Source organism: Marmota monax, unplaced genomic scaffold (genome assembly GCF_021218885.2).
Source record: "Marmota monax isolate L192 unplaced genomic scaffold, Marmota_monax_Labrador192_F-V1.1 WCK01_AAM20220418_F8-fsc00018, whole genome shotgun sequence".
NCBI lineage: Eukaryota > Metazoa > Chordata > Mammalia > Rodentia > Sciuridae > Marmota > Marmota monax.
This window is the reverse complement of record NW_026692201.1, coordinates 17498460-17519103: the sequence shown is the minus strand read 5'-3', so window position 1 is coordinate 17519103 and position 20644 is coordinate 17498460. Positions and strand designations below refer to the sequence as shown.

The following is a 20644-nucleotide window of genomic DNA, read 5'->3' as shown; positions in this document are numbered from 1 at the left end:
GATACTCCTAAACTTTATAGGAAAGAAAGAACTTGGGAAAAGGATATTTCTTTTGGCAGGTAAACTACCTAGCTTTTTCCTAGTGGTTCACTTTATGTCCAAAATAATACTGGTAAGTTCCATAAAGTTCCATGAGAATGTTGATGAATTCCATAAAGTGTGAAATGCTATAAGAAAGACCAAAGTAAAAGCCTCATCTGTCCTCTGAACTGTATATTAGTTTGCTTATTCAAGTACCTGAACATCAGAAGAAAGCAGCCCCAAGAGTATCAAAGATATGAACTTGTAGAAGGTGTAGAATAGTGATCATGAGAGGATGGGAAGGGAAGAGGGGAAGGGGGATAAGAAGAGGTAGGGTAACAGGTCCCATAATGCAATTATATGGGCAGGAGTAGCTCTAGTGTATTACAACACAGTAGGGTAACTATAATAACCATAGTTACCCTACTATGCTATAATATGGTTACTCTATGGTTATTTTATTACATGTTTCAAAATAACTAGAAGAGAAGAAATGGAAATGCTAGTTACCTGATCACTATACATATTGTATTCACACTGAATTATCACACTGTACCCAATAATTACATATAAATATTATGTATTGATCAAAACATTTTAAAAAGGGAAAAAAACAAAAGAGAGTATCAAAACACAGCAAAAAAGGGAAATATAAATGTTTGCAAGTAGATTTAATGACTTTTTGACATTTTAAATGAGAATAAAACATTAATGGACTTTTTTGAATAAAAATTTACAGTAAGGAAAAGAGGTTGAGAGTTTTGGGGTTTAGTAAGAATAACAACAGCAGTAATAAAAACAACCAGATGTATTCATAGGTCATAAGAGAACTAATTTAATCTCTTAAAAAGCAGCATCTGGAAACTCACTCACACTTACTCATTCAATATCTGAATTTTAACTGAATGCCTACATTGAAGTATCCTGGGAACAAATTTTTACCCCTCAAACATCAGATAGAGCTCTAATCTCTAGATACAAAGAACCCAAAAAGTTAAACAACAAAAAAACAAATAACCCGATCAACAAATGGGCCCAGGACCTGAACAGACACTTCTCAGAAGAGGACATACAATCAATCAACAAATACATGAAAAAATGCTCACCATCTCTAGCAATCAGAGAAATGCAAATTAAAACTACTCTAAGATACCATCTCACTCCAATAAGAATGGCAGCCATTATGAAGTCAAACAATAATAAGTGCTGGCGAGGATGCAGGGGAAAAGGTACACTCATACATTGCTGGTGGGACTGCAAATTGGTGCAGCCAATTTGGAAAGCAGTATGGAGATTCCTTGGAAAGCTGGGAATGGAACCACCATTTGACCCAGCTATTCCCCTTCTCGGACTATACCCAAAAGACCTAAAAAGAGAATACTACAAGGACACAGCCATATCAATGTTTATAGCAAGCACAATTCACAATAGCAAGACTGTGGAACCAACTTAGATGCCCTTCAATAGATGAATGGATAAAAAAAATGTGGCATTTATACACAATGGAATATTACTCAGCACTAAAAACAACAAGATAATGGCATTTGCAAGGAAATGGATGGCATTAGAGCAGATTATGCTAAGTGAATTTAGCCAATCCCTATAAAACAAATGCCGAATGTCTTCTCTGATATAAGGGGGGGGGGTGACTCAAATTGGGATAGGGAGGAAAAGCACGATAAGAAGATTACCACTAAATAGGGAAGAGAGGTGGGAGGGAAAAAGAGGGAGAAGGGGATTTGCACGGAAGATGGAAGGAGACCCTCATCATTATGCACAATACATGTATGATGTTGTGAGGAGAAAAAAAAAAGTGTGTCACATTAGATTGGGTAGAGAGAAGTGATGGGAGGGGAGGGGAGGGGAGGGGGAGGGGGCTTAGGAAGGGCAGCAGAATAAAATAGACATTATTATTTCTGTATGTATATACGTGACTGTATGATCAATGTGATTCTGCAACCTGTACAATCAGAAAAATGAGAAATTATACCCCATTTGATTCAAAATGTATGAATTGTCAAGATCGTTGTACTGCCATGTGTAGCTAATAAAGAAAAAAAAAGACACACACAAAAGAATAAAAAAAAAGAAAATAAAATATTTCCTTGATCCATTTATATCTGCACTAACATACAGATATTTTCTATTGAATAATGAATTTGCTTCCCTGGTTCCCATCTTCAAAGAGAAGATCTAATGTTGATACTAGTACTTAAGCTCTTAATTACTTTTCTTTTTCAGAGGCAAAAGTAGAAATAACAAAGGATAGTGTGGTTAATAATTAAGTAACCAAAACTTTTAACGAAGGACAAATCTCTTCTGACTAAAGAACATTATACAGTCTTTCCTGTTGCTCTTGTTCAATTGATAAAAATAAGCTAGTCAGATACTTGTTTTCAGGCCCTAAGCACACAATTCTTTTTGTTAAATATTTTTAAAATTGTCAATAGACCTTTATTTTATCCATTAATTTATTTATTTGTGGTACTGAGAATTGAACCCAGTGTCTCACACCTGCTAGCCAAGCACTCTACCCCTGAGCCACAACTCCAACCCCACACAATGGCTTTTTTGAGTTATCAATGTCAACAAAAGAGCGTAAGCTGCTTGGGAAGAAACCAAGTCCCTGGCATCCAGAAGGAGCTGGCATATGGGAGGTCACACAGGGCTTCTGGCTTCAGTCAGTGATTCTCAAAGATTCCCAGGTGCTAGATTCCCAAAGCTAGAATGACATAGCTCCCGATTAAAGGAGAATCTTCTAGCAGGGCTGTCTGAGCAGGATCTTTCCTGAGACACAGGCCATTACAAAACAACATCCCCAAATGTTGCAGAATGAGAAACTAGACAAAGGAAAAATTGAAAGCTTAAGTTTTGTTAAATTCCAGAGGATAGTCCTATGAATCTTTTTTTTTAATATTTTTTTAGATGTTAATGAACCTTTATTTTATTCATTTATTTATATGTGGAGCTGAGAGAATCAAACCCAGTGCTTCACACATGCTAGGCAAGTGCTCTACCACTGAGCCACAACTCCAGCTAGTCCTATGAATCTTAGAGCAATTCTCTTCCTTTTTGAGGAGAGGGTCTTTGTGTCTGAAGTTCTTACATACCTATTGCTGCCAAAAAATTAAAATTATTTCAAATTGTCAAACATTCACAGTGACATCTAAGTTCAGACACTGTACAGGCTTGTCAGTAAATGTAATAATATTTACTTACATAAGTTTTTTTGCTAGACAAATTTAGTAATCAGTTTCAGAAAATGTGCTTAAGCCAAACAGAGAGAAAAACAAACATTCCCCACTTTTAAGTATTATTAATCAAAGTAAATATAGTTCTATCTTATCATCATGTTTTTTATGAGGAAACTTCATTTCTTTTTTTAGATTTGGAGAATTCCTTTTCCTGATAGAACCCCCAGAACTGAGAACCCTGATCTGCAAACTTGTCCTTTGCCCTAGTTGTTTACCAGCCTTATCAGGGGACACATGGGTTGGCATGTGATTCTAAGACAAAAAACCCCAAAGATATAATTAGATGTTTTCCCCAGAAATATCACCCAATGCCATGGAAGTTTGTTTGATATTGTTCACATCATACTTGGAAGTAAATTGTCCCACAATTTTTGCTATTTGACAATTTTCCTTTAGAAAGAAAACAAATTTCCTTTAGAAAAACATGACTTGGCATTGAAAAAAAGTACCTATTTTTGATAAACTAATGGTAATATATTCCTAATTTCACAAGTTCTAATGGTGTCATTCTCCAATAAACACATTTTTCTGTATCAATAGCATACTTCTTAATGAGTATCACATCATAAATAAAATGATGAAAATAATTTTATTCCTTTGAATTAAAATACGGATGGTAAGTGGTATCAAGGTATATCAAAATCAATATTGTACAAGCTTTCTTACATTACTGCATTGATTAATGCATCTAGTTCACTTCTGAATCAAGGGGACAAAATGACAGGAAGGAAACCATAAATGTGTTTGCTATGTAGCAGATAAACATCCTTCAGCCCCGCCAAAGTAATATTATGAGAGTACTCTTGAGTTTATACTGAACCCCAGTGCTGCCAGTTTTTGATAAAGTCAAAAACTGATCAGATTTGCAGAAAACAAAACAAACACAAAAACAAAACAAAAACTTCTACTGCCACCTGCTGGTGTTTTCTAGTCAATGATACTCAAAGGTGTTAGAATGACAAACTTGAGTTAAGCATTATCTTTTGATTTTTAAAACAAGTATAATCTTTGAATTATTACCTACTCTTCTCCAGGTATAGATGAACATACAATACATATAGTTAATAATGTATATAATATTCTATAAAATTCTAGAAGTGTAGAGCCAGACCGAAGCATATTTTTCTGCCTGTTTCACGGACAGACCGTACCACATTGTTCTAAAAGGAAGACAAGGATGACCACATTTCCATTCTTTCCTTTCTCACAAAACCCATTCTGCTTATTCCTAGGTCAGCAATAAATATTTGAAGCCAAATGATCTTGGCAGACCTGTCCACAGGGTATAGGTGCAACTCTGACACTTGAAGTCAGCTTCATAAGATTTTTACCAAGAACCACAGACCAAGTCTGTATTTTTGAATACTTCTCTACAGTAAATTTAAACTCTAAGGCTATTGACATAACTCTGATGTAGGGTCCCAAATGAGAGTTCTAAGGCTGAAACTATACATCCCTGTTGGAAAGATACTATAACTGGAGTTGTGAACAACTTTAACATTAGAAAGAGTGGAGCCTATGTTCCTGCAATCAACTTCATTTCTTATTTTGGAGGGTCTAAGATTTTTTTAAAAAAGCCTTAGATAAAAAAATTTTAAGGGAGATAATTATTCTTTTTAACTTTGAGGGTATTTTTAAAAATCAGAGGAGATAAGTAAAGCATGCTAAGAAAACAATACTTTCTATCAATCACATACCAATATTTCCCAGAAACAAAATAGGAAAATTATTTTTTAATTATTTAATAACACTAGTCATACATTATATGATTTTTTTCATGTCACATTGCTTTGTCTATTCTAAAAATATGCTCAAAATCTGCATTCAACTAATTATTTTCTCTAAAATCAGTTCTAAGTACAATGTGAATTGGAAGGCAATGCCTCAACACATAAACTCTGGTCTTTCACATCCCTAAACATGAGCAAATTTGTTTGCTAGAACACCGAAGAATTTTCTATAATACTGCAGTGCTATAATTAAGTCTTGTACAAATTCTGCTGCCAAAACATCACCAAAATGGGTGGTGAATACAGGCCAAGTAAACTCTAATTATGGAAGGCGGGTTTTCTAAGATCCTACATCCAAGAAGGAAGGCAAGATCAGACAGCTAAGACAGGCTACTGAGGTAATATAAATAGCCTTGTCAGATTCAATAAAAGCCCCCTAGCTGCTATCTTCTGTAGTTCACAGGTATGTTAAAAAACACAATCTGGGACCCTCTACTTGGAATCTAGCACTTGATTGTTCTCTGAAATATGAAGTTATGAAACTAATAGGTCATTGGATCCAAAAAGGCAACAGAATGCCAACGTACCAGATAACTTTCCATTTCAAATTTCATGCTCTGTTCAGAGTTCAGTAAAGTACACTTTAGCATTCTAAAAACCAGTAAGCAAATTGTCAGTAAATAGTACAACACATTTCCCTAAACTGGACGCCTTGTGTATAACCAGCACCCAGTCAAAAAGCAGAGCCTTGTCTGTCTTCTACAAGTGTCCTCCATCCAGACAAGGAGAGTTCCTAATTTTATAAAATAGTATTGATATATAAATAAATATACTATTGAATAGTTCTCTCAGTAAGAATGTTACATAGCATATTCTTACCTGCTAGATTCATACAAATGATTATGTTTATTTCCCTTTGTCTGTATAAATGTCTATGCCTTTCTTTCCCCTTATCAGTGTGAATGAGCTGGTTACTCATTTGAGTCTAATTCAAATATCATCTCCTGTGTGGATGTCTTGACCTTCACAGAATGGATTAAGTCCTTATCCATGATATTCACAGAGTAGTTTGCAAATAGCTGTGTTCCCACATCACACTGAATTATAGTTATTTACATGTACATATACTTCCTAGACTGTAACTCAAGGATAGAAAAGGAATTTAATTTAATCTTTTGATCTGCCTTCTCTGTCTTCAACTGTGCTTTCAATCTGATGCTTTAAATTGCACAACAATGAATAATTTGAGAAATGGAACAATTTTTCAAATGAGTTTGTTTTTTCAAACTGTATTCTCTTAGGTCAAATGAAATAATATTTATTTATGCAGATGTTTTAAAGTGTATATCATCTTGTTTATTCTTTTATGGTGCTGGGGATTAAAGCTAGAGCCGTGTACATGGCAAGCATGGTCTACTGCTGAGTTATACCCCTAGTCCCAGTACATATCATCTTAACACTCTCTAGGTGAAGAATTTATAACAGAGTTATGTTTTATTCCACCAGATTAAACAACATATGTTCATATTAACATATATAAGTTACCAATATACTGACTGACAATAGGATGTTTGTCATTTTTCTTGTAGGTGACATCAAGATACTTCTCCTTGAGGGAAGTTCACAAAATATACATTCTAGGCCTGATATTCTCATTTCCTTATATTGCTCTCCTTCCTCATCCTCTTCTACTGCAAAACTAAACGAGCTTATTTCAACTCCGTCGAGATTCACTGTATTTAGTCACTCCAAGGATTACAGAAGAAACACACACCTCATATAAATCAGACATCCCAGAGCTCTCCTACCTGTGTACCTAAGCTGGCTGCCATCATGTGAGTCAGAAGTTTAGCTGCAAACATGGAGTACCTGGCACAGAAGATGTGGGAAAGAACCGCCAAGCAAAGACCTGAGGAAACAAAAGAGGCCATGTGTGGTTTTGTAATCCATGAAGAGGCAAACAGTATCACAGTGGAAATCTTTGGGACAGTTAAGCACATAGGCCTATCATCTGACTATGGCTCATAGCAAAACACATCACCCCTGGGAAAAAATACATTTAACTGATGTACAAATTCTTTGTACATATCAATTAAGCCCAAAGAATGACTTTAATTTTCAAATATCTACATGTTTGCATCCCTGATGAAATAATGAATTAAGCATATTAATTTTAATAAGGATTTAGTTTTCTATGTTTAAATTCATCAAGTTTTACTGTTTAAGAAAAAGTAATCAAATTCCAATCTTTTTTCTAAGAATGGGTGGCTTGGCTAAATAGAGATATTTAGAGAGGTGATTTTCAGGCATAAAATTGTGAAGGATACTACCAAACCTCAGGTTTGGCAATTACCCTCCACCCTTTTTTTTTTTTTAAATCTACTAGAAACAGTTATATAATTGCACCAGAGGTAATTATGAACTTTAAAGTCAACTTTACACTATTGCATGCCAAAACCAGGGGGGAAAAATGTGTTCTATCCCCAGGATGAACTTTACCTTAAACATTTAAATTTCTAAGTGGTATGAAGAAAATTATTCTTATTATCTCTAAGTCTACTTGAATTCACCTATTTATACTATTTCAAGAGGATGATTAGAACTTCAGCACTAATCCACAATCTTTGCAATTCTCATATTTTTTTTTCCTTTTTCATTGGGGTCGCTGTGACGGCTCCTCTGACCTTAAGGGTCCACAGGAAAAGAGAGAGAGAGAGAGAGAGAGAGAGAGAGAGAGAGAGAGAGAGAGAGAACGTGCTGATCCCTTTTATTGGGAGAAGCTATTCAAATGAGGCAAGGGGTCAGGTTTTAGGGGGCTGAGTCTATCTTCATGATGTCCACTGTCAGCAGGTTGACACATATTTTTCTTTTAATGCTAGATTTTAAAAGCAGAATACATACATATTTTAAGAATATTTTCTGCCTTTTAAAATTTAAATGTGCTGCCTATGGTAACCATGTGCTTTTCACTTAAATCTTTTACCCCAGCCTTGTCCTCAAAAGGATTATTTTGTCTAAGAATTACTGAAGCATTGCAACAATTGGCATTCCTATGGTGTTTTGCAACATACTTTGCATGCAGCACTTCACTTAATTATGTCAATGCTTCCTTGGCAAACAGATCTCTGATTTAACATTTTGTTTTCTTCCATTATCTTCTCTGAAGCTATATGAGCAAGCTTTCAGAGTGTATCACGTTAGTACAAATGGACTGGGCATCTGCAAAATGCCCACATAGGGTCTTGTGACACATTTTATGTTCAAAACGCCTCTCAGATCTCCTTTTGGGGAAATATTCCCATATACTTTTATATTTCAATAAGGTAAAAATATTTCAGTAAGGTAGACAAAGAGCCCCACCAGAAGGAAGTTTCTGTATTAGTCAAGACTTTTTGTCTAAAAATTTGGCTCCTCATCATATTCCCTTTTCATGATACAAATTTAGTGGATTAAATAGGACAAGCTCAGTAATGTTTAACCAAGTATCCTGAGCTTCAATTAAAATGCTAACATGACACCTGGTGGTAGACCAAGCTCCAAAGTCAGGGCAGGGAATCAGGCTAGATTCTATTAGCCTTAACTGTAAAGTGTCATGATTATTTGCTTCATTATTTATTTAGGAGAGAAGAATATTGTTACAAACCTTAAGCAGCCTGTGTCCTAGACTAAGGAAACTTAGCTGTCATTGGGCAGAATATTAACTACATAAGGTTTTAAAAAATAAATACTTTAGATACCAGGTTTCTTAAAACCATATAGTAATTTAAGCTTCTAAAACACTATATACTAGCATACTAATTTAAGCAAATAACATATTTACTTTCTTACCTGAAGTTGAATAACTACATTTAGCATATAAACTTTAAATTTATGTTATTTTTTTAAACATATAATTTTTTTGTTAAAATTCCTTAATATAATTAGGCAAATCACAATGTATAAAATGTTATAAACATGGATAAAACTTTTTAGACAAAATAAAGTATAACGACTCCAGGTACTTCTAAAGGTTTACTCTTTATAAGTTTTAAAAATTGATCTCTTCACAATTATATAGAAAAACAAGCAACTCACTAATTTTCCTTTATTTTTTTTTCCTAGCAGTATATCCCAATTCATTTGGAAAAGAACATTTAATTAGTTCTTTGACACAAATGACTTTGCTGCATGATTCAAAATTGAGAAGGAAGATAAATTAACCTTAATAAGGGTAAATTATAAATTACCCTTAATGATAAGATAGATAATGTTTGATTTAGGTAAGAAAAGCTCAAGAGACTACCTTTAGTCTTTTCCTGTTATCACACTTGACTTAATATTTTATTTATCTATATAATATTTGAATGTTTTCATGTATATAAATATATTAATATTTGCATATAAACTGGCATATCCAGCAAACATCTCTGTTCTTGAGCATCATTAACAAAAGAGGTACACTTTTCATTTAACAGAAGTTTATTCCATCACATGATAAATATTAGTATATTTTGCCACAGATTTTTAGTTAAAATATTTATCATCTACTAATCTATCAATTTATGAATTTCGACATTCTCTAAAAATAATTCAAACACAGCCCAATTCTAATTATTTTATTGTTAAATAAGCTATCAGCTTTTTAGGTTAGTTGTTCTTTCCCCCACTTAATGCTGGCAGTACCTGTCATGCTTTCTACTTTTTGTTACTCATATCTACTGATTCCCATATTTCTGCAATTCTTCCATGCGTACAATGCCTTTTGTTACTGCTACCAATAAGCTAAGGTCTGGAAAAGGAAATAGTCAACCCTGAAAAGATTTCTAATAGGGACATTGTATGAAGCACCATGGAATACATACATCTGTGTATTAGGGAAAGGATTTATTCCAGAGGGATGAGGTTGTCAAGGAGACCTGCCTCCAGATCATCAGGGTGTTAAACCTGTGCTGTTCAACACAATAGCCACTAGTCACAAATGACTATTTAAATTTAAATTTTCATGAAAAATTTTAAAAACTCAGCTTCTCAGTTGTGTTAGCCATATTTCAAGGGCTCATCAACAACCTGTAGCTAGGAGCTACCGTATTGGACAGTATAAAACATTTTCACCCATCACAGAAAGCTCTAAGGGAGAGTACTATGTTAAACTATTTTGAATATGAATTTGTACTATTTCAGAAAAAAAGTATTAAAAATTATAATATTAAAATTAAAAGGTATATTTATTTATTCATTTAACAAATATCTGTTAAAACTAGTGTTATGTCAGTGATTGTGTTGGGCAATGTTCAAAAAGATACTCACTGCTCTCTGAGAGCTTGTTTCACTACAAATCTATCTGTATTTTCCTCCATAAAAAGACTGGCTTATGAAAGTTGACACAACACAATTCCAGTCAAAGAGATGTAGAGGAAAACATTGTGGGTGGCTTTCAGGGAAGATCTCACTGCTTTTAAAACAGTGCTTCTCCGTTGGTACGCCTGGACATTGTTAGTGTGATGCTTACATTACTGCAACCAACTCAAGACCATGTAGGGACAAGGCTCAGGGGAAAAAAAAGTTTTTGGAGAACGCAAAACAGAAATATGAGAAGAAGCTGGGCTCCTAATGACACCATCAAGGTATTAAACCAGGAACCTTAAATCTGTTTTAACCTTTTAGTTGTTTTCTATTATTTGCAGCCAAAGTCATGCTAAACAATACCCTATACAAATGTAACAACCAAACATCTGTATGTCATGTCAGAATTAAAACTATGTTCTCTGACTTCTTCAACTGTAGTCTTTTTTTACTAAACATATTTTTTTCTATTTAAGAATATTATTTTTCTATTCTAAGCATATTTTTATCCATTTAATAGAATGCAAATGTTTTGATAATTTACTCATCACATTTATAATATCTACTTTAGGACATCAATTTGATGTTTCTGTAAGAACTTGATAGAAAATTTTAGAAGATTTTATCTTATTTTTAAAAACAATTTTGAAGTAAATATGTGACATTTGGCAATGTTATTTTTTTTTTCTTTTGGAAAAACTTTTAGAATCTTAGTTTGTAAAACAAAAAGTGCAATCTGAATATTCTTGCAGTTTTTATAAGCACTGAACAAAAAAAAATTATGTTGCTTCAAAGGACTTTGGGTTGTGTTAATTTACTTAACCTATAAGCCTTATATTTAGCATTTTATAAACAGTTATTTGCAGTGAACTTGAAACTGTGTTGGCATTTATATATAGCATAATATATTTAGTAGCCTATAAAAAGTTAAGTAAAAGTTAAGTCAATTAAAAAGGAAAGCTTTTGTTTGCATTAAAGGATTTCTCTACCTTAAGAGAACAAAATAAAAGTTAAATACATATGAGGCCTGGCCCAGCTCTGCCTCTGCTTAAAACCACTGTAAACATGGGAGACTTACTGCAAGTACATCAAAATCACCTCACATATTCACTGATGTTAAAACATGGAATATGGAATACTGTAGGTTTCTTTGAGAATATAAGACTATGGATGGGGCTTATGTTAAAATCAGGACACACACAATCCAAAGGCTGTCTTTGATAGTATGCTATCAGAGCAGGGCACAATGAAGGAGGTTTCTTTGACATTATCATCCAAATAGTAATGTGTGCCCAAACCACACTGAAGTTCCTGAATAATTACATGAAAACATATTGCATAATCATAGGAAGATGGCTTTAAGTTATACTTCTTCCATGTTGTTTTGTGGCTAAGTTCCATAAAGCTATATTTCAAGGCGCACAGTACTCGTTTTCTCATTCTCTCTTCCTATCCATCTCACCTCAAGGAATGACCCTAGTTTAAATTTCTGGCATTTTGTAAATGGTTAAGTCTTGGTATATGCCTCTTTCATCTTTCTAAACTGAGGATTGCTAAGCATTTTGGCTTCTGTGCCTACTTTACACATTGATTGTTTTGGTTGTTCTGCTTTCGCATAGAGCTACAAAATAGATTAATTTTGATCTACTATGATTAAAACAAGGAAAGGTTAAATTCCTTTCTAACTATATATTACTATATTTCATAAAAAGAATTAGTTAATTGCTATAAAATTTAGAGGGATATTCAATAGGACCTGACCCAAATTATAGCATAGATAAGACATAACATTCTCTTTTCTGGTTCCTGGGGCCCAACAGAGGACAGGCTTTCTCCTCCCACAAACCCCTTTACAAAGCTAAAATTAAAGCACAAAGACAGGACTTTAAGTGTCATTATTGACAGATCATGCAAATTACAGAACAATGTGTCATGGACAAGGGGGGAAAACCAAGAATTTCAAATTACTGAAATTAATTCCAACTTGAAAGTAATAAATGCAGATACTGATGCTTTGGTGTTTGTTGATTGTCAAATACATCAGCAAATCTATATTGCCTTTTCTAGAGTAAGCTACAGAAAAGAAAGATTTATTAACAATTCTCCCAGGAAAAATGTTATAGTCCTGCTAGTTTCCATAAAATCAGGATGACTTTCGCTGTTTAATTTTAAAAACTCTTTGCTTTGATGATCAATATTTGAAACACAAGAAAATTTTGTGGGTCATAAAAAAACTTGAATTTTATATCTATGGAGAAATGTAAAATGACAGGATTTTTATTTCAATATTGTACCTTTCAATTTCATTTCATCAGCCTATGAAATTTCTTTGCTTTATAAATTGATTGGCATTAAAGTAAAATGGAATTTCTTACCTATTTTGGAACTATAATGGACAAAGAAGAATCTATTAAGTAAGAAATTATAAAATTTATGAAAGACATTACTAAGAATAAGAAATTACTAGCTGAGTGTGGGCATGCCTGTAATCCCAGTGGCTCAGGAGGCTGAGGCAGGAAGATCATGAGTTCAAAGTCAGTCTCAGCAACAGCAAGGTGCTAAGCAACTCAGTGAGACCTTATCTTCTCTAAATAAAACACAAAATAGGGCTGGGGTAACCCCCTAAAAAAATAATAAGAAATTATTAACTTTTGCTATTGAATCTAAATTAGGTTCATAATTAAGATACATTAAGGAAAATTTGTAGCTATATAAAATCAAATTATATTGGAAATATTTTAGCAACTGAACTAAGAACAGTAATTAATTGCTTGACTCTGTCTCCAGAAAAACTAAATGACAATTACATTTACAGATAAAACATCATCAAAGCAGAATATCAGAAATGTCTGATTCAATATATTTCCCACCTTATTAAGTAGATATCATTTAAAATCATATATCATCGCGGGGATATTGAGGTATGCGGAAACTAAGTAATTTACTCAAGGTTTCACACTCACTAATGGAAGATCAAGTATTTGAAACCAGACATTCTGGCTTCAGGTTTTGTATTTTAAACCATTACCCTATACCTAGTTCTCTGCAGTATAAACATGTTGTTCACAGAAAGAGTTGTGGAGCTTTAAAAAGTGAATTAAGGCACAGAAGTACTGAAGATGGGGGACAGAAATATACAGTAAGGAATTCTCAGACTTCCAACCATATAATTAATATAGTAGGTGAGAATAATTCTATTGATTAGTTTGACAGGTACTAATACAATTTAAGTTCCTATTAATGCCCAAAATGGGGCTTGGATATGGAAAATGATAGATGACTTTTAAAATAATTTCTATTTTTTTAATTAGTTATACATAACAGTATGTACTTTGACACATCATATATAATGCAATATAATTTCACATTCTTCTGGTTATACATGATGTAGAATCCCACCAGTTGTGTAATTTTATATGTACATAGGGTAATAATGATAGATGATTTTTTAATACAGTTTTTGCCATATTTAAAATGGTTAAGCTGTAGAATACAAATCAACCAATGAGTAGGGTTTTTTTTTTTTAACTATTGCAAATACAAAATTCTTTGTCTGTATTATCTCAAATAATCCTGACATTCTATCTCACAGAACCTGCCCTTTAAACCAGCAAATTATAACCTTTCTTACTCTCTAGCTTCTCATACTGCATTATATATTCCTTAGGAGTTGGGACTAAGTCCTATACTTTTTACTCTGTCTTTAGTATAAGTGGCCCTCCATAAATATCTATTGTGTGAATTAATGAATAAAACAAACAGGAAAACCACAGGAAATGATTAATTATATTCATATCTTGCATATATTAAAGAACCATAGAGTGGCAGGGAGGGAGGAAAGGAGGAGAGAAGTGCTGGGGAGTGATATTGGTCAAGTTATATTGTTTAATTGTGTGCACATACAAATATGTAACAACAAATATCTCCATCAACATGTACTACTATGATGCACCAATAAAAAATGTGGAAAATATTTTTTAAATTACCAATCCACGTATGTAAAGCATGAATGGTTCTCACAGATAAAATATTGAATGGGAAAAGTCAAAGCCAAACTGAACTATACGGTTTCATTTGTATAAAGTACAAAGACAAGTGAACCGAATATACACTATTTAAACTCAGAAATAAGTGTAGTAAATATTTTTTCTAAATATCAATTGACGTTGATTTTTGGGGAAAAAACTATGAAAAAACAGACCTTCATTCTCGCAATTATTTAAAATTATTGACTTGAAAACACTATCACTGACCTGATATACATATAAATCCGGAAGAGAAAAAGGCTTCATTGTATGAAGACAAGTTGTCAATCTGGGCGTAGGCAGCATACAGGGACATGTGTGAACAGGCACATTCCACGTAATCTGCAGTGTCCTCAACCACTTTGCAAAACTGACTGTCAGACAACCAGCTGGAACAAAACACAATAGTCACTATTCCTCTTTCGTCGGTACTTAAGATGTTGAAATGTCTTTTGAAGAAAAAATTACTTGCTGAACTTAAGTGTTCTTTACTCAAGACCTAAGCAGACCATGTTTTGAAGAAGGAACACCAAAGGGAACATCTTGTCCAGGATGTGAGCCAACAAATTCCACCAGACACCTTAAGAAACAGTCTAAATACAACCACACCTGCCACAGCATTCCCAGTACCAAAGAAGCTGGTCTTCCGACAGTAATACCGGTCCCTGCCTATAAATGTAAGACAGACCCACTCTTCTCTATCACTCTAAAATCCTAACAGATAACATAGCCATGATATGTGTAGTTCTTGCCCTTACACATGATTTCACAAGTTCTGGTAATTTGAACCACATAATTTACTTGTATGCTTTTCTAAGATTCCTTCCTCACCTTTTTTAAAAAAAAATTTTTTTGGAGCCAATTATATATGTTTTCCAATGTACTTCAAATGCTTCACTCTATAAATTTTGGCTCATTTTGAATTCCTCAGAGATTACAGGTTTATGCTCCCTTCCCTTTTAATGCATCTTGAGTCTATTACTTTTCTAAGGACATATAACTTCATAACCTAAACTGTGGATTTGAGCTTGAAACTTTTCATTTGGGCTTGAAACCTTCATTTCTAATTATACATTGAGGACTGCAGACTATGTAATGATGCTCCTTGACATATGATGGGGTTAACTCCTGATAAACCCATCATAAGTCTACAGTATTACAAGCTACAACTGCACTTAACCTATACAACCTCCTGCATATCATAGCTTAGCTACACAGTGCACCCTCATAATCATGCAGCTGACCAGGAACCGTGGCTTAGTGTTGCAGCTCAGCATTATGAAACAGTATCATGCCACATACCATCAATAAGGAAAAAGAGCAAAATTCAAAATTTGAGTATGAATTCTACTGAATGTATATCACTTCTGCTCTATTCTAAAATAGAAGAATACTAAGTTGAACCATCTTAAGCCAGGGACCATCTGCATTAGGTTTGAGATATGCCTTCAGGCATAGGAATTTCACTTCAAAATGTTTTTTCACAGAAAAAGAAAGAGATTAACCAAAATTTTGCTGTTTTAGCAGACGGTTGCCCAACAAACATTAAATTTAGTTATAATTTTAGCTTTTATGGCTAAAACTCCATAATAAACACAATCCTAGACCTTCTCAGCCAGCATTGCCTGGCCCTGCACCATTGATTGAGATCTGAGTGATAGTAACTACTCAGAAACTTGTGACCTTAGGTCAAGAGAAAAGAAATAATTGCTTTTCTTCCCATTCCTATACCTGGCTTTAATCCTAAAATATATCCAACACGTTTGGACTAGAATTATAAATCCTGCTGTTCCCTCTAAACATAGAGTGTCAGCTCCTGAACCACAAGCCCAGGTGAAAGGAACACAAATAATGAATTTCCTTCTTTTCCAGCAAACTAACTAATGACTTCAGAAAAGTTATCTGAATTGAGCAGGACTCATGTCACAACCTACAAAAGGAGCAATAATAAATAAATAAATAATGTGCTACACACAGTTAAATCACTTGGCTGAGCCTGCCATCTGAACAATGCTAGATCATTCCCTATGCTCCTCTGTCTTATTGTAGAGATTATTCTGTGGTGTTAGGTCACTGAGTGCCATCTCTATATCCAGTTAAAAAAAAATAGGTTTAATGGTGCTGGTATGTGGAAGGACTAAACTCTAATCTTCAAAAGTTGTTAATAAGTACCTTGCTGTAGCCTGATTCCAAAGGAGACAGAGAGATGTCCGAGGAACAATTCTAGGCTCAGCAGCATAAATCCTGTAGAGGACTTCATTGTTGTTAGTCAGGAGTTGTGAACTCTGATCTTTCACACTCAAAGACAATACCTGTAATAACAAAAGGAACAGAAAATTCAATGACATTTTCAAATCAATGTTAAGAATGAATTTCCCATATTAAACTATATTTTATTTTCATAATAGCTCTCTGTTTTCTTCCAGTATTAATAGAGAGCTCACTTATCAATGCAGGATATCTGACTGGTCTTCCATCATGCACATTCTACCTCTGCTTCATTCATTCAGTGATATTCAGCTAACAGTACTCACTTTAACTATAATTTGCCAACTTTCTCAAGAGTGAGGTACACAATTGGATATTAGAGAAAACTATATTTTGTTACTTTCCATATGTGTGTGTGTGTGTGTGTGTGTGTGTATATATATCTTATACAACTCATATATTGAGTAAAATAACTCAATAAAACAGGAAAGAAACATTTCCAACTATTTTGAAACTAAACATTCTATAAATGGTTCACGAACATGAAAGACTTCTTATATTAATTCACCACATATAGTATCTGCCAAAACTCTGATCAAAGAGATGTATTCTGATCAGATGTCTGCTAAAGGAAACATGAGATTCTAACCACATAATTTTTAAAATGATAGATTACCTTGTTTTTCAGGGCAGGAAGATTGTTACCAGTTATAAACCACTGCTGACTTCTATACTCTGTAAACTGGACTAATTTACATGAATTTTTCCCAGCCATTATTTGTGCATCTGAGACATCCAATAACTTCTCTGGAATTCTAATATAATCCCCTTCCTTTCCTTCAAACTTGTGCCCATTGATTTGCTGAGGATACCAGTGAAGAGCCAGTATTGACAAGTATGGGCAACTGTCAAGGATGGTTTTGCTTCTGCAAGAAAAAATAAATAAAAAAGATTCTGCTAAAATGGCGAGTATTTACAACCATATATCCACTTAAATGCATTACATTGGGATTCTGCTCTTTATACATAACAATGACATTACCAGCCCAGGAGCACTAGGTAAAATCTGCTTTCAGTTCCTTTATGGTTAACTGTTATGAACTTTTCCACAAAACTTTCCACATCCTCTTGACTAATCCTCCCTGTAACCTAAAATAAGGTGTTTTTTTTTTTAAAAAGCTGGTTAATGGATATCAAGATACAATCTATGGCTGTAAAATGTACTTTTCTGTGTTCGTCACATCAGTATTGGTGGAACAGGGTAAGAAAATGGTATCCCCACTAAACTGAAGCACTATTTGATTCAAGAACATCTTAAACCTTAGCTATATCAAGAGCCATGTTTCACCTAGAGGGTACCTCATGCCTTTCTAACCCATAAGAGTATTTGAAATAATATAACCATTTGGTAAGAAAAACGGCTCTGAAGAGTGGGCTTTATTCATTTAATAGTTCAGATTTGAAGATCTCCTAGGTATGATAAGATCCTGTGTGCAATGAAATTACTTTCAAACCTCAATATGTGCCGAAATCACTTGGAACTTGGCTTAAAATATAGCTATCTAGTTTATACTCAGACTTACTAACTCAGAAATCTTACTCACAAGAGGGGGTTGGCAGTCCTAGGAATCTGGATTTGTAACCAGTCACCCAGAGAATCTGTTGCAACCTGTGAACCCATTATCATTGCAAACAATGAAGAGAAACAAAGATAAATCATATCTGAAACATGCCTTAAAAATTATAGAGAACACCAGGTCATTAGTATAAGATTTATGCATTAAGTGTTTAAGTTACATGGACTACAACAGATGTAGAGTATATATAATTAGACCATTGATCTAAATGATACCTTGCCAAGACACTCTAAGCTAGTAAATGAAGAGAATTTTAAATGAAAGATTTGAGAAACAAAAGGAAAGAGCAAAGGATAACTTTTTCCTCTAACTATACACCCTTCTCTAAAAAAAAACTTTTCCACAGCTTCAATGACCACAATTGAATCTGCACCTTCAATTATCTATACCTAACCCACCATTTATCCAGAGCTCTAGGTCCCAGTGTCAAGTGTTCTATGAAAACACTTCAATTTCCATGGGCCACACATGCCTCCACACAACTTGTCAAAAATCCAATACAGTCTCCCCACTCAGCTTCCTAAATCATCATTGGGACTCCCCGCCTAATAGCTGCCACTACAGAACCCGTGACCAGGCCACAAAGCAACTAAGACCAATGAAGTCCACCCCCATAGCTGCACAGACACATTTTAGGCTCCTCGACCTGTAATCTACTGAGATTCTGACCAGTCAACACTACCATAGATTCTTCTATCTTGGCAAACCAACATTATATCACAATTATATCACAATGACTCTCCCCACCCTTGATAAAAACCAACTCTTCTTGGCACCTAACCTTTTATATTGATGCCCTTCAAATGCACTCATCTTGGTCAATGCCATAAGCTACTTCATACCTAGACTGAAGTGTGGGGGGCACATTAATATGTTGAATCAATTGTTAATGTTGAATGGCCCCTATACTAATTCACTGTGACCAACCTCAGTGGTCACAGTGAATTAACAATAAACAATCCATGACGTTGGTTTTATTTGGTTTTCAGGTGATTGTTCTGAATTCCATCATTTTTGAAATTATCCTTGCTCAATTCCCACTCCTTCTATTCTCAGCAGATGCTCTTGATATTGCTTAAGACTATATATATATATATATATACATATATATATATATATATGCATAATTATGGTTATCTTTGTCTTTGGAGTTACTTAAGCAAAACAAAATAATAGTGATCTCTCTCATTTTTTATGTTCCATTAATTTGAACATTCATCTTCACTCAACAGTTATCCCCTATGTAGTCTTCCCCTTCCTTCAATCCTTCCCTTCCTCCTACTGGAGATTGAACCCAGGGGCACTCTACCACTGAGTTACACCTTCAGTCCTTTTAATTTCTTTTTATTTTTTAAGACAGGTCTCATGAAGTTGCCCAGGCTTGACTGGAACCTATCATCCTCCTACCTCAGCCTCACAAGTCTCTGGAATTACCACCTAGTTTTCTTATTTCTTGCTTTTCCTCTTCTTTAATTTCAACAACCTCTTCAACATGATGTTTCTAAAATACCAAATCTGATTCCTCCCCCATCTCTCTCTCTCTCTCTCTCTCTCTCTCTCTCTCTCTCTCACACACACACACACACACACACACAGAAACATTCTGTAGCTTAAGTGGGAACTTACTTTATTTATTTATTTATTTATTTATTTTTTTAATTTTTTATTGTTGGCTGTTCAAAACATTACATAGTTCTTGATATATCATATTTCACACTTTGATTCAAGTGGGTTATGAGCTCCCATTTTTACCCCATATACAGATTGCAGAATCACATCAGTTACACATCCATTGATTTACATATTGCCATACTAGTGTCTGTTGTGTTTTGCTGCCTTTCCTATCCTCTACTATCCCCACTCCCCTCCCCTCCCCTCCCCTCTTCTCTCTCTGCCCCCTCTACTGACATTCATTTGTCCCCCTTGTATTATTTTTCCCTTTCCCCTCACTTCCTCTTGTATGTACTTTTGTATAACTCTGAGGGTCTCCTTCCATTTCCATGCATTTTCCCTTTTCTCTCCCTTTCCCTCCCACCTCTCATCCCTGTTTAATGTTAATCTTCTTCTCATGCTCTTCGACCCTACTCTGTTCTTAGTTACTCTCCTTATATCAAAGAAGACATTTGGCATTTGTTTTTTAGGGATTGGCTAGCTTCACTTAGCATAATCTGCTCTAATGCCATCCATTTCCCTGTAAATTCTATGTGGGAACTTACTTTAAACAAATAAGCAATCCATGTCAGAGATTTCTGAAGACAGGATTAAAGACATATATCAAAGTTACTAAGAAGGAACTGCTAATCATTGGTCTCAAATAGACATCTAGGAGCAGTGGTAAAGAGAAGAAGCCTCCTGAAATGAGGCACCTGTGAAGTTATTGATACCTTACTATTTTTCAATAAAAACCTCAAACACTGGGACTCACCCTGCAAGGTTAAAGGAAGAGT

The 20644-nt window shown here is 34.4% G+C and overlaps 1 protein-coding gene across 2 annotated transcripts in view; it reads right to left on the bottom strand.

The window, feature by feature from the left end:
• Adgrv1 (adhesion G protein-coupled receptor V1) overlaps positions 1 to 20644 on the bottom strand; it is a 569696-nt gene that overhangs the window by 302608 nt on the left and 246444 nt on the right. For both annotated transcript variants that reach the window (XM_058574584.1, XM_046428479.2), the window contains 4 exons: positions 17237 to 17486; positions 16525 to 16664; positions 14581 to 14741; positions 6814 to 6914 (listed from right to left, as the gene is read on the bottom strand). In XM_058574584.1, coding sequence (XP_058430567.1) covers positions 6814 to 6914; positions 14581 to 14741; positions 16525 to 16664; positions 17237 to 17486 — 652 coding nt within the window. The remainder of the gene's footprint in view (positions 1 to 6813; positions 6915 to 14580; positions 14742 to 16524; positions 16665 to 17236; positions 17487 to 20644) is intronic.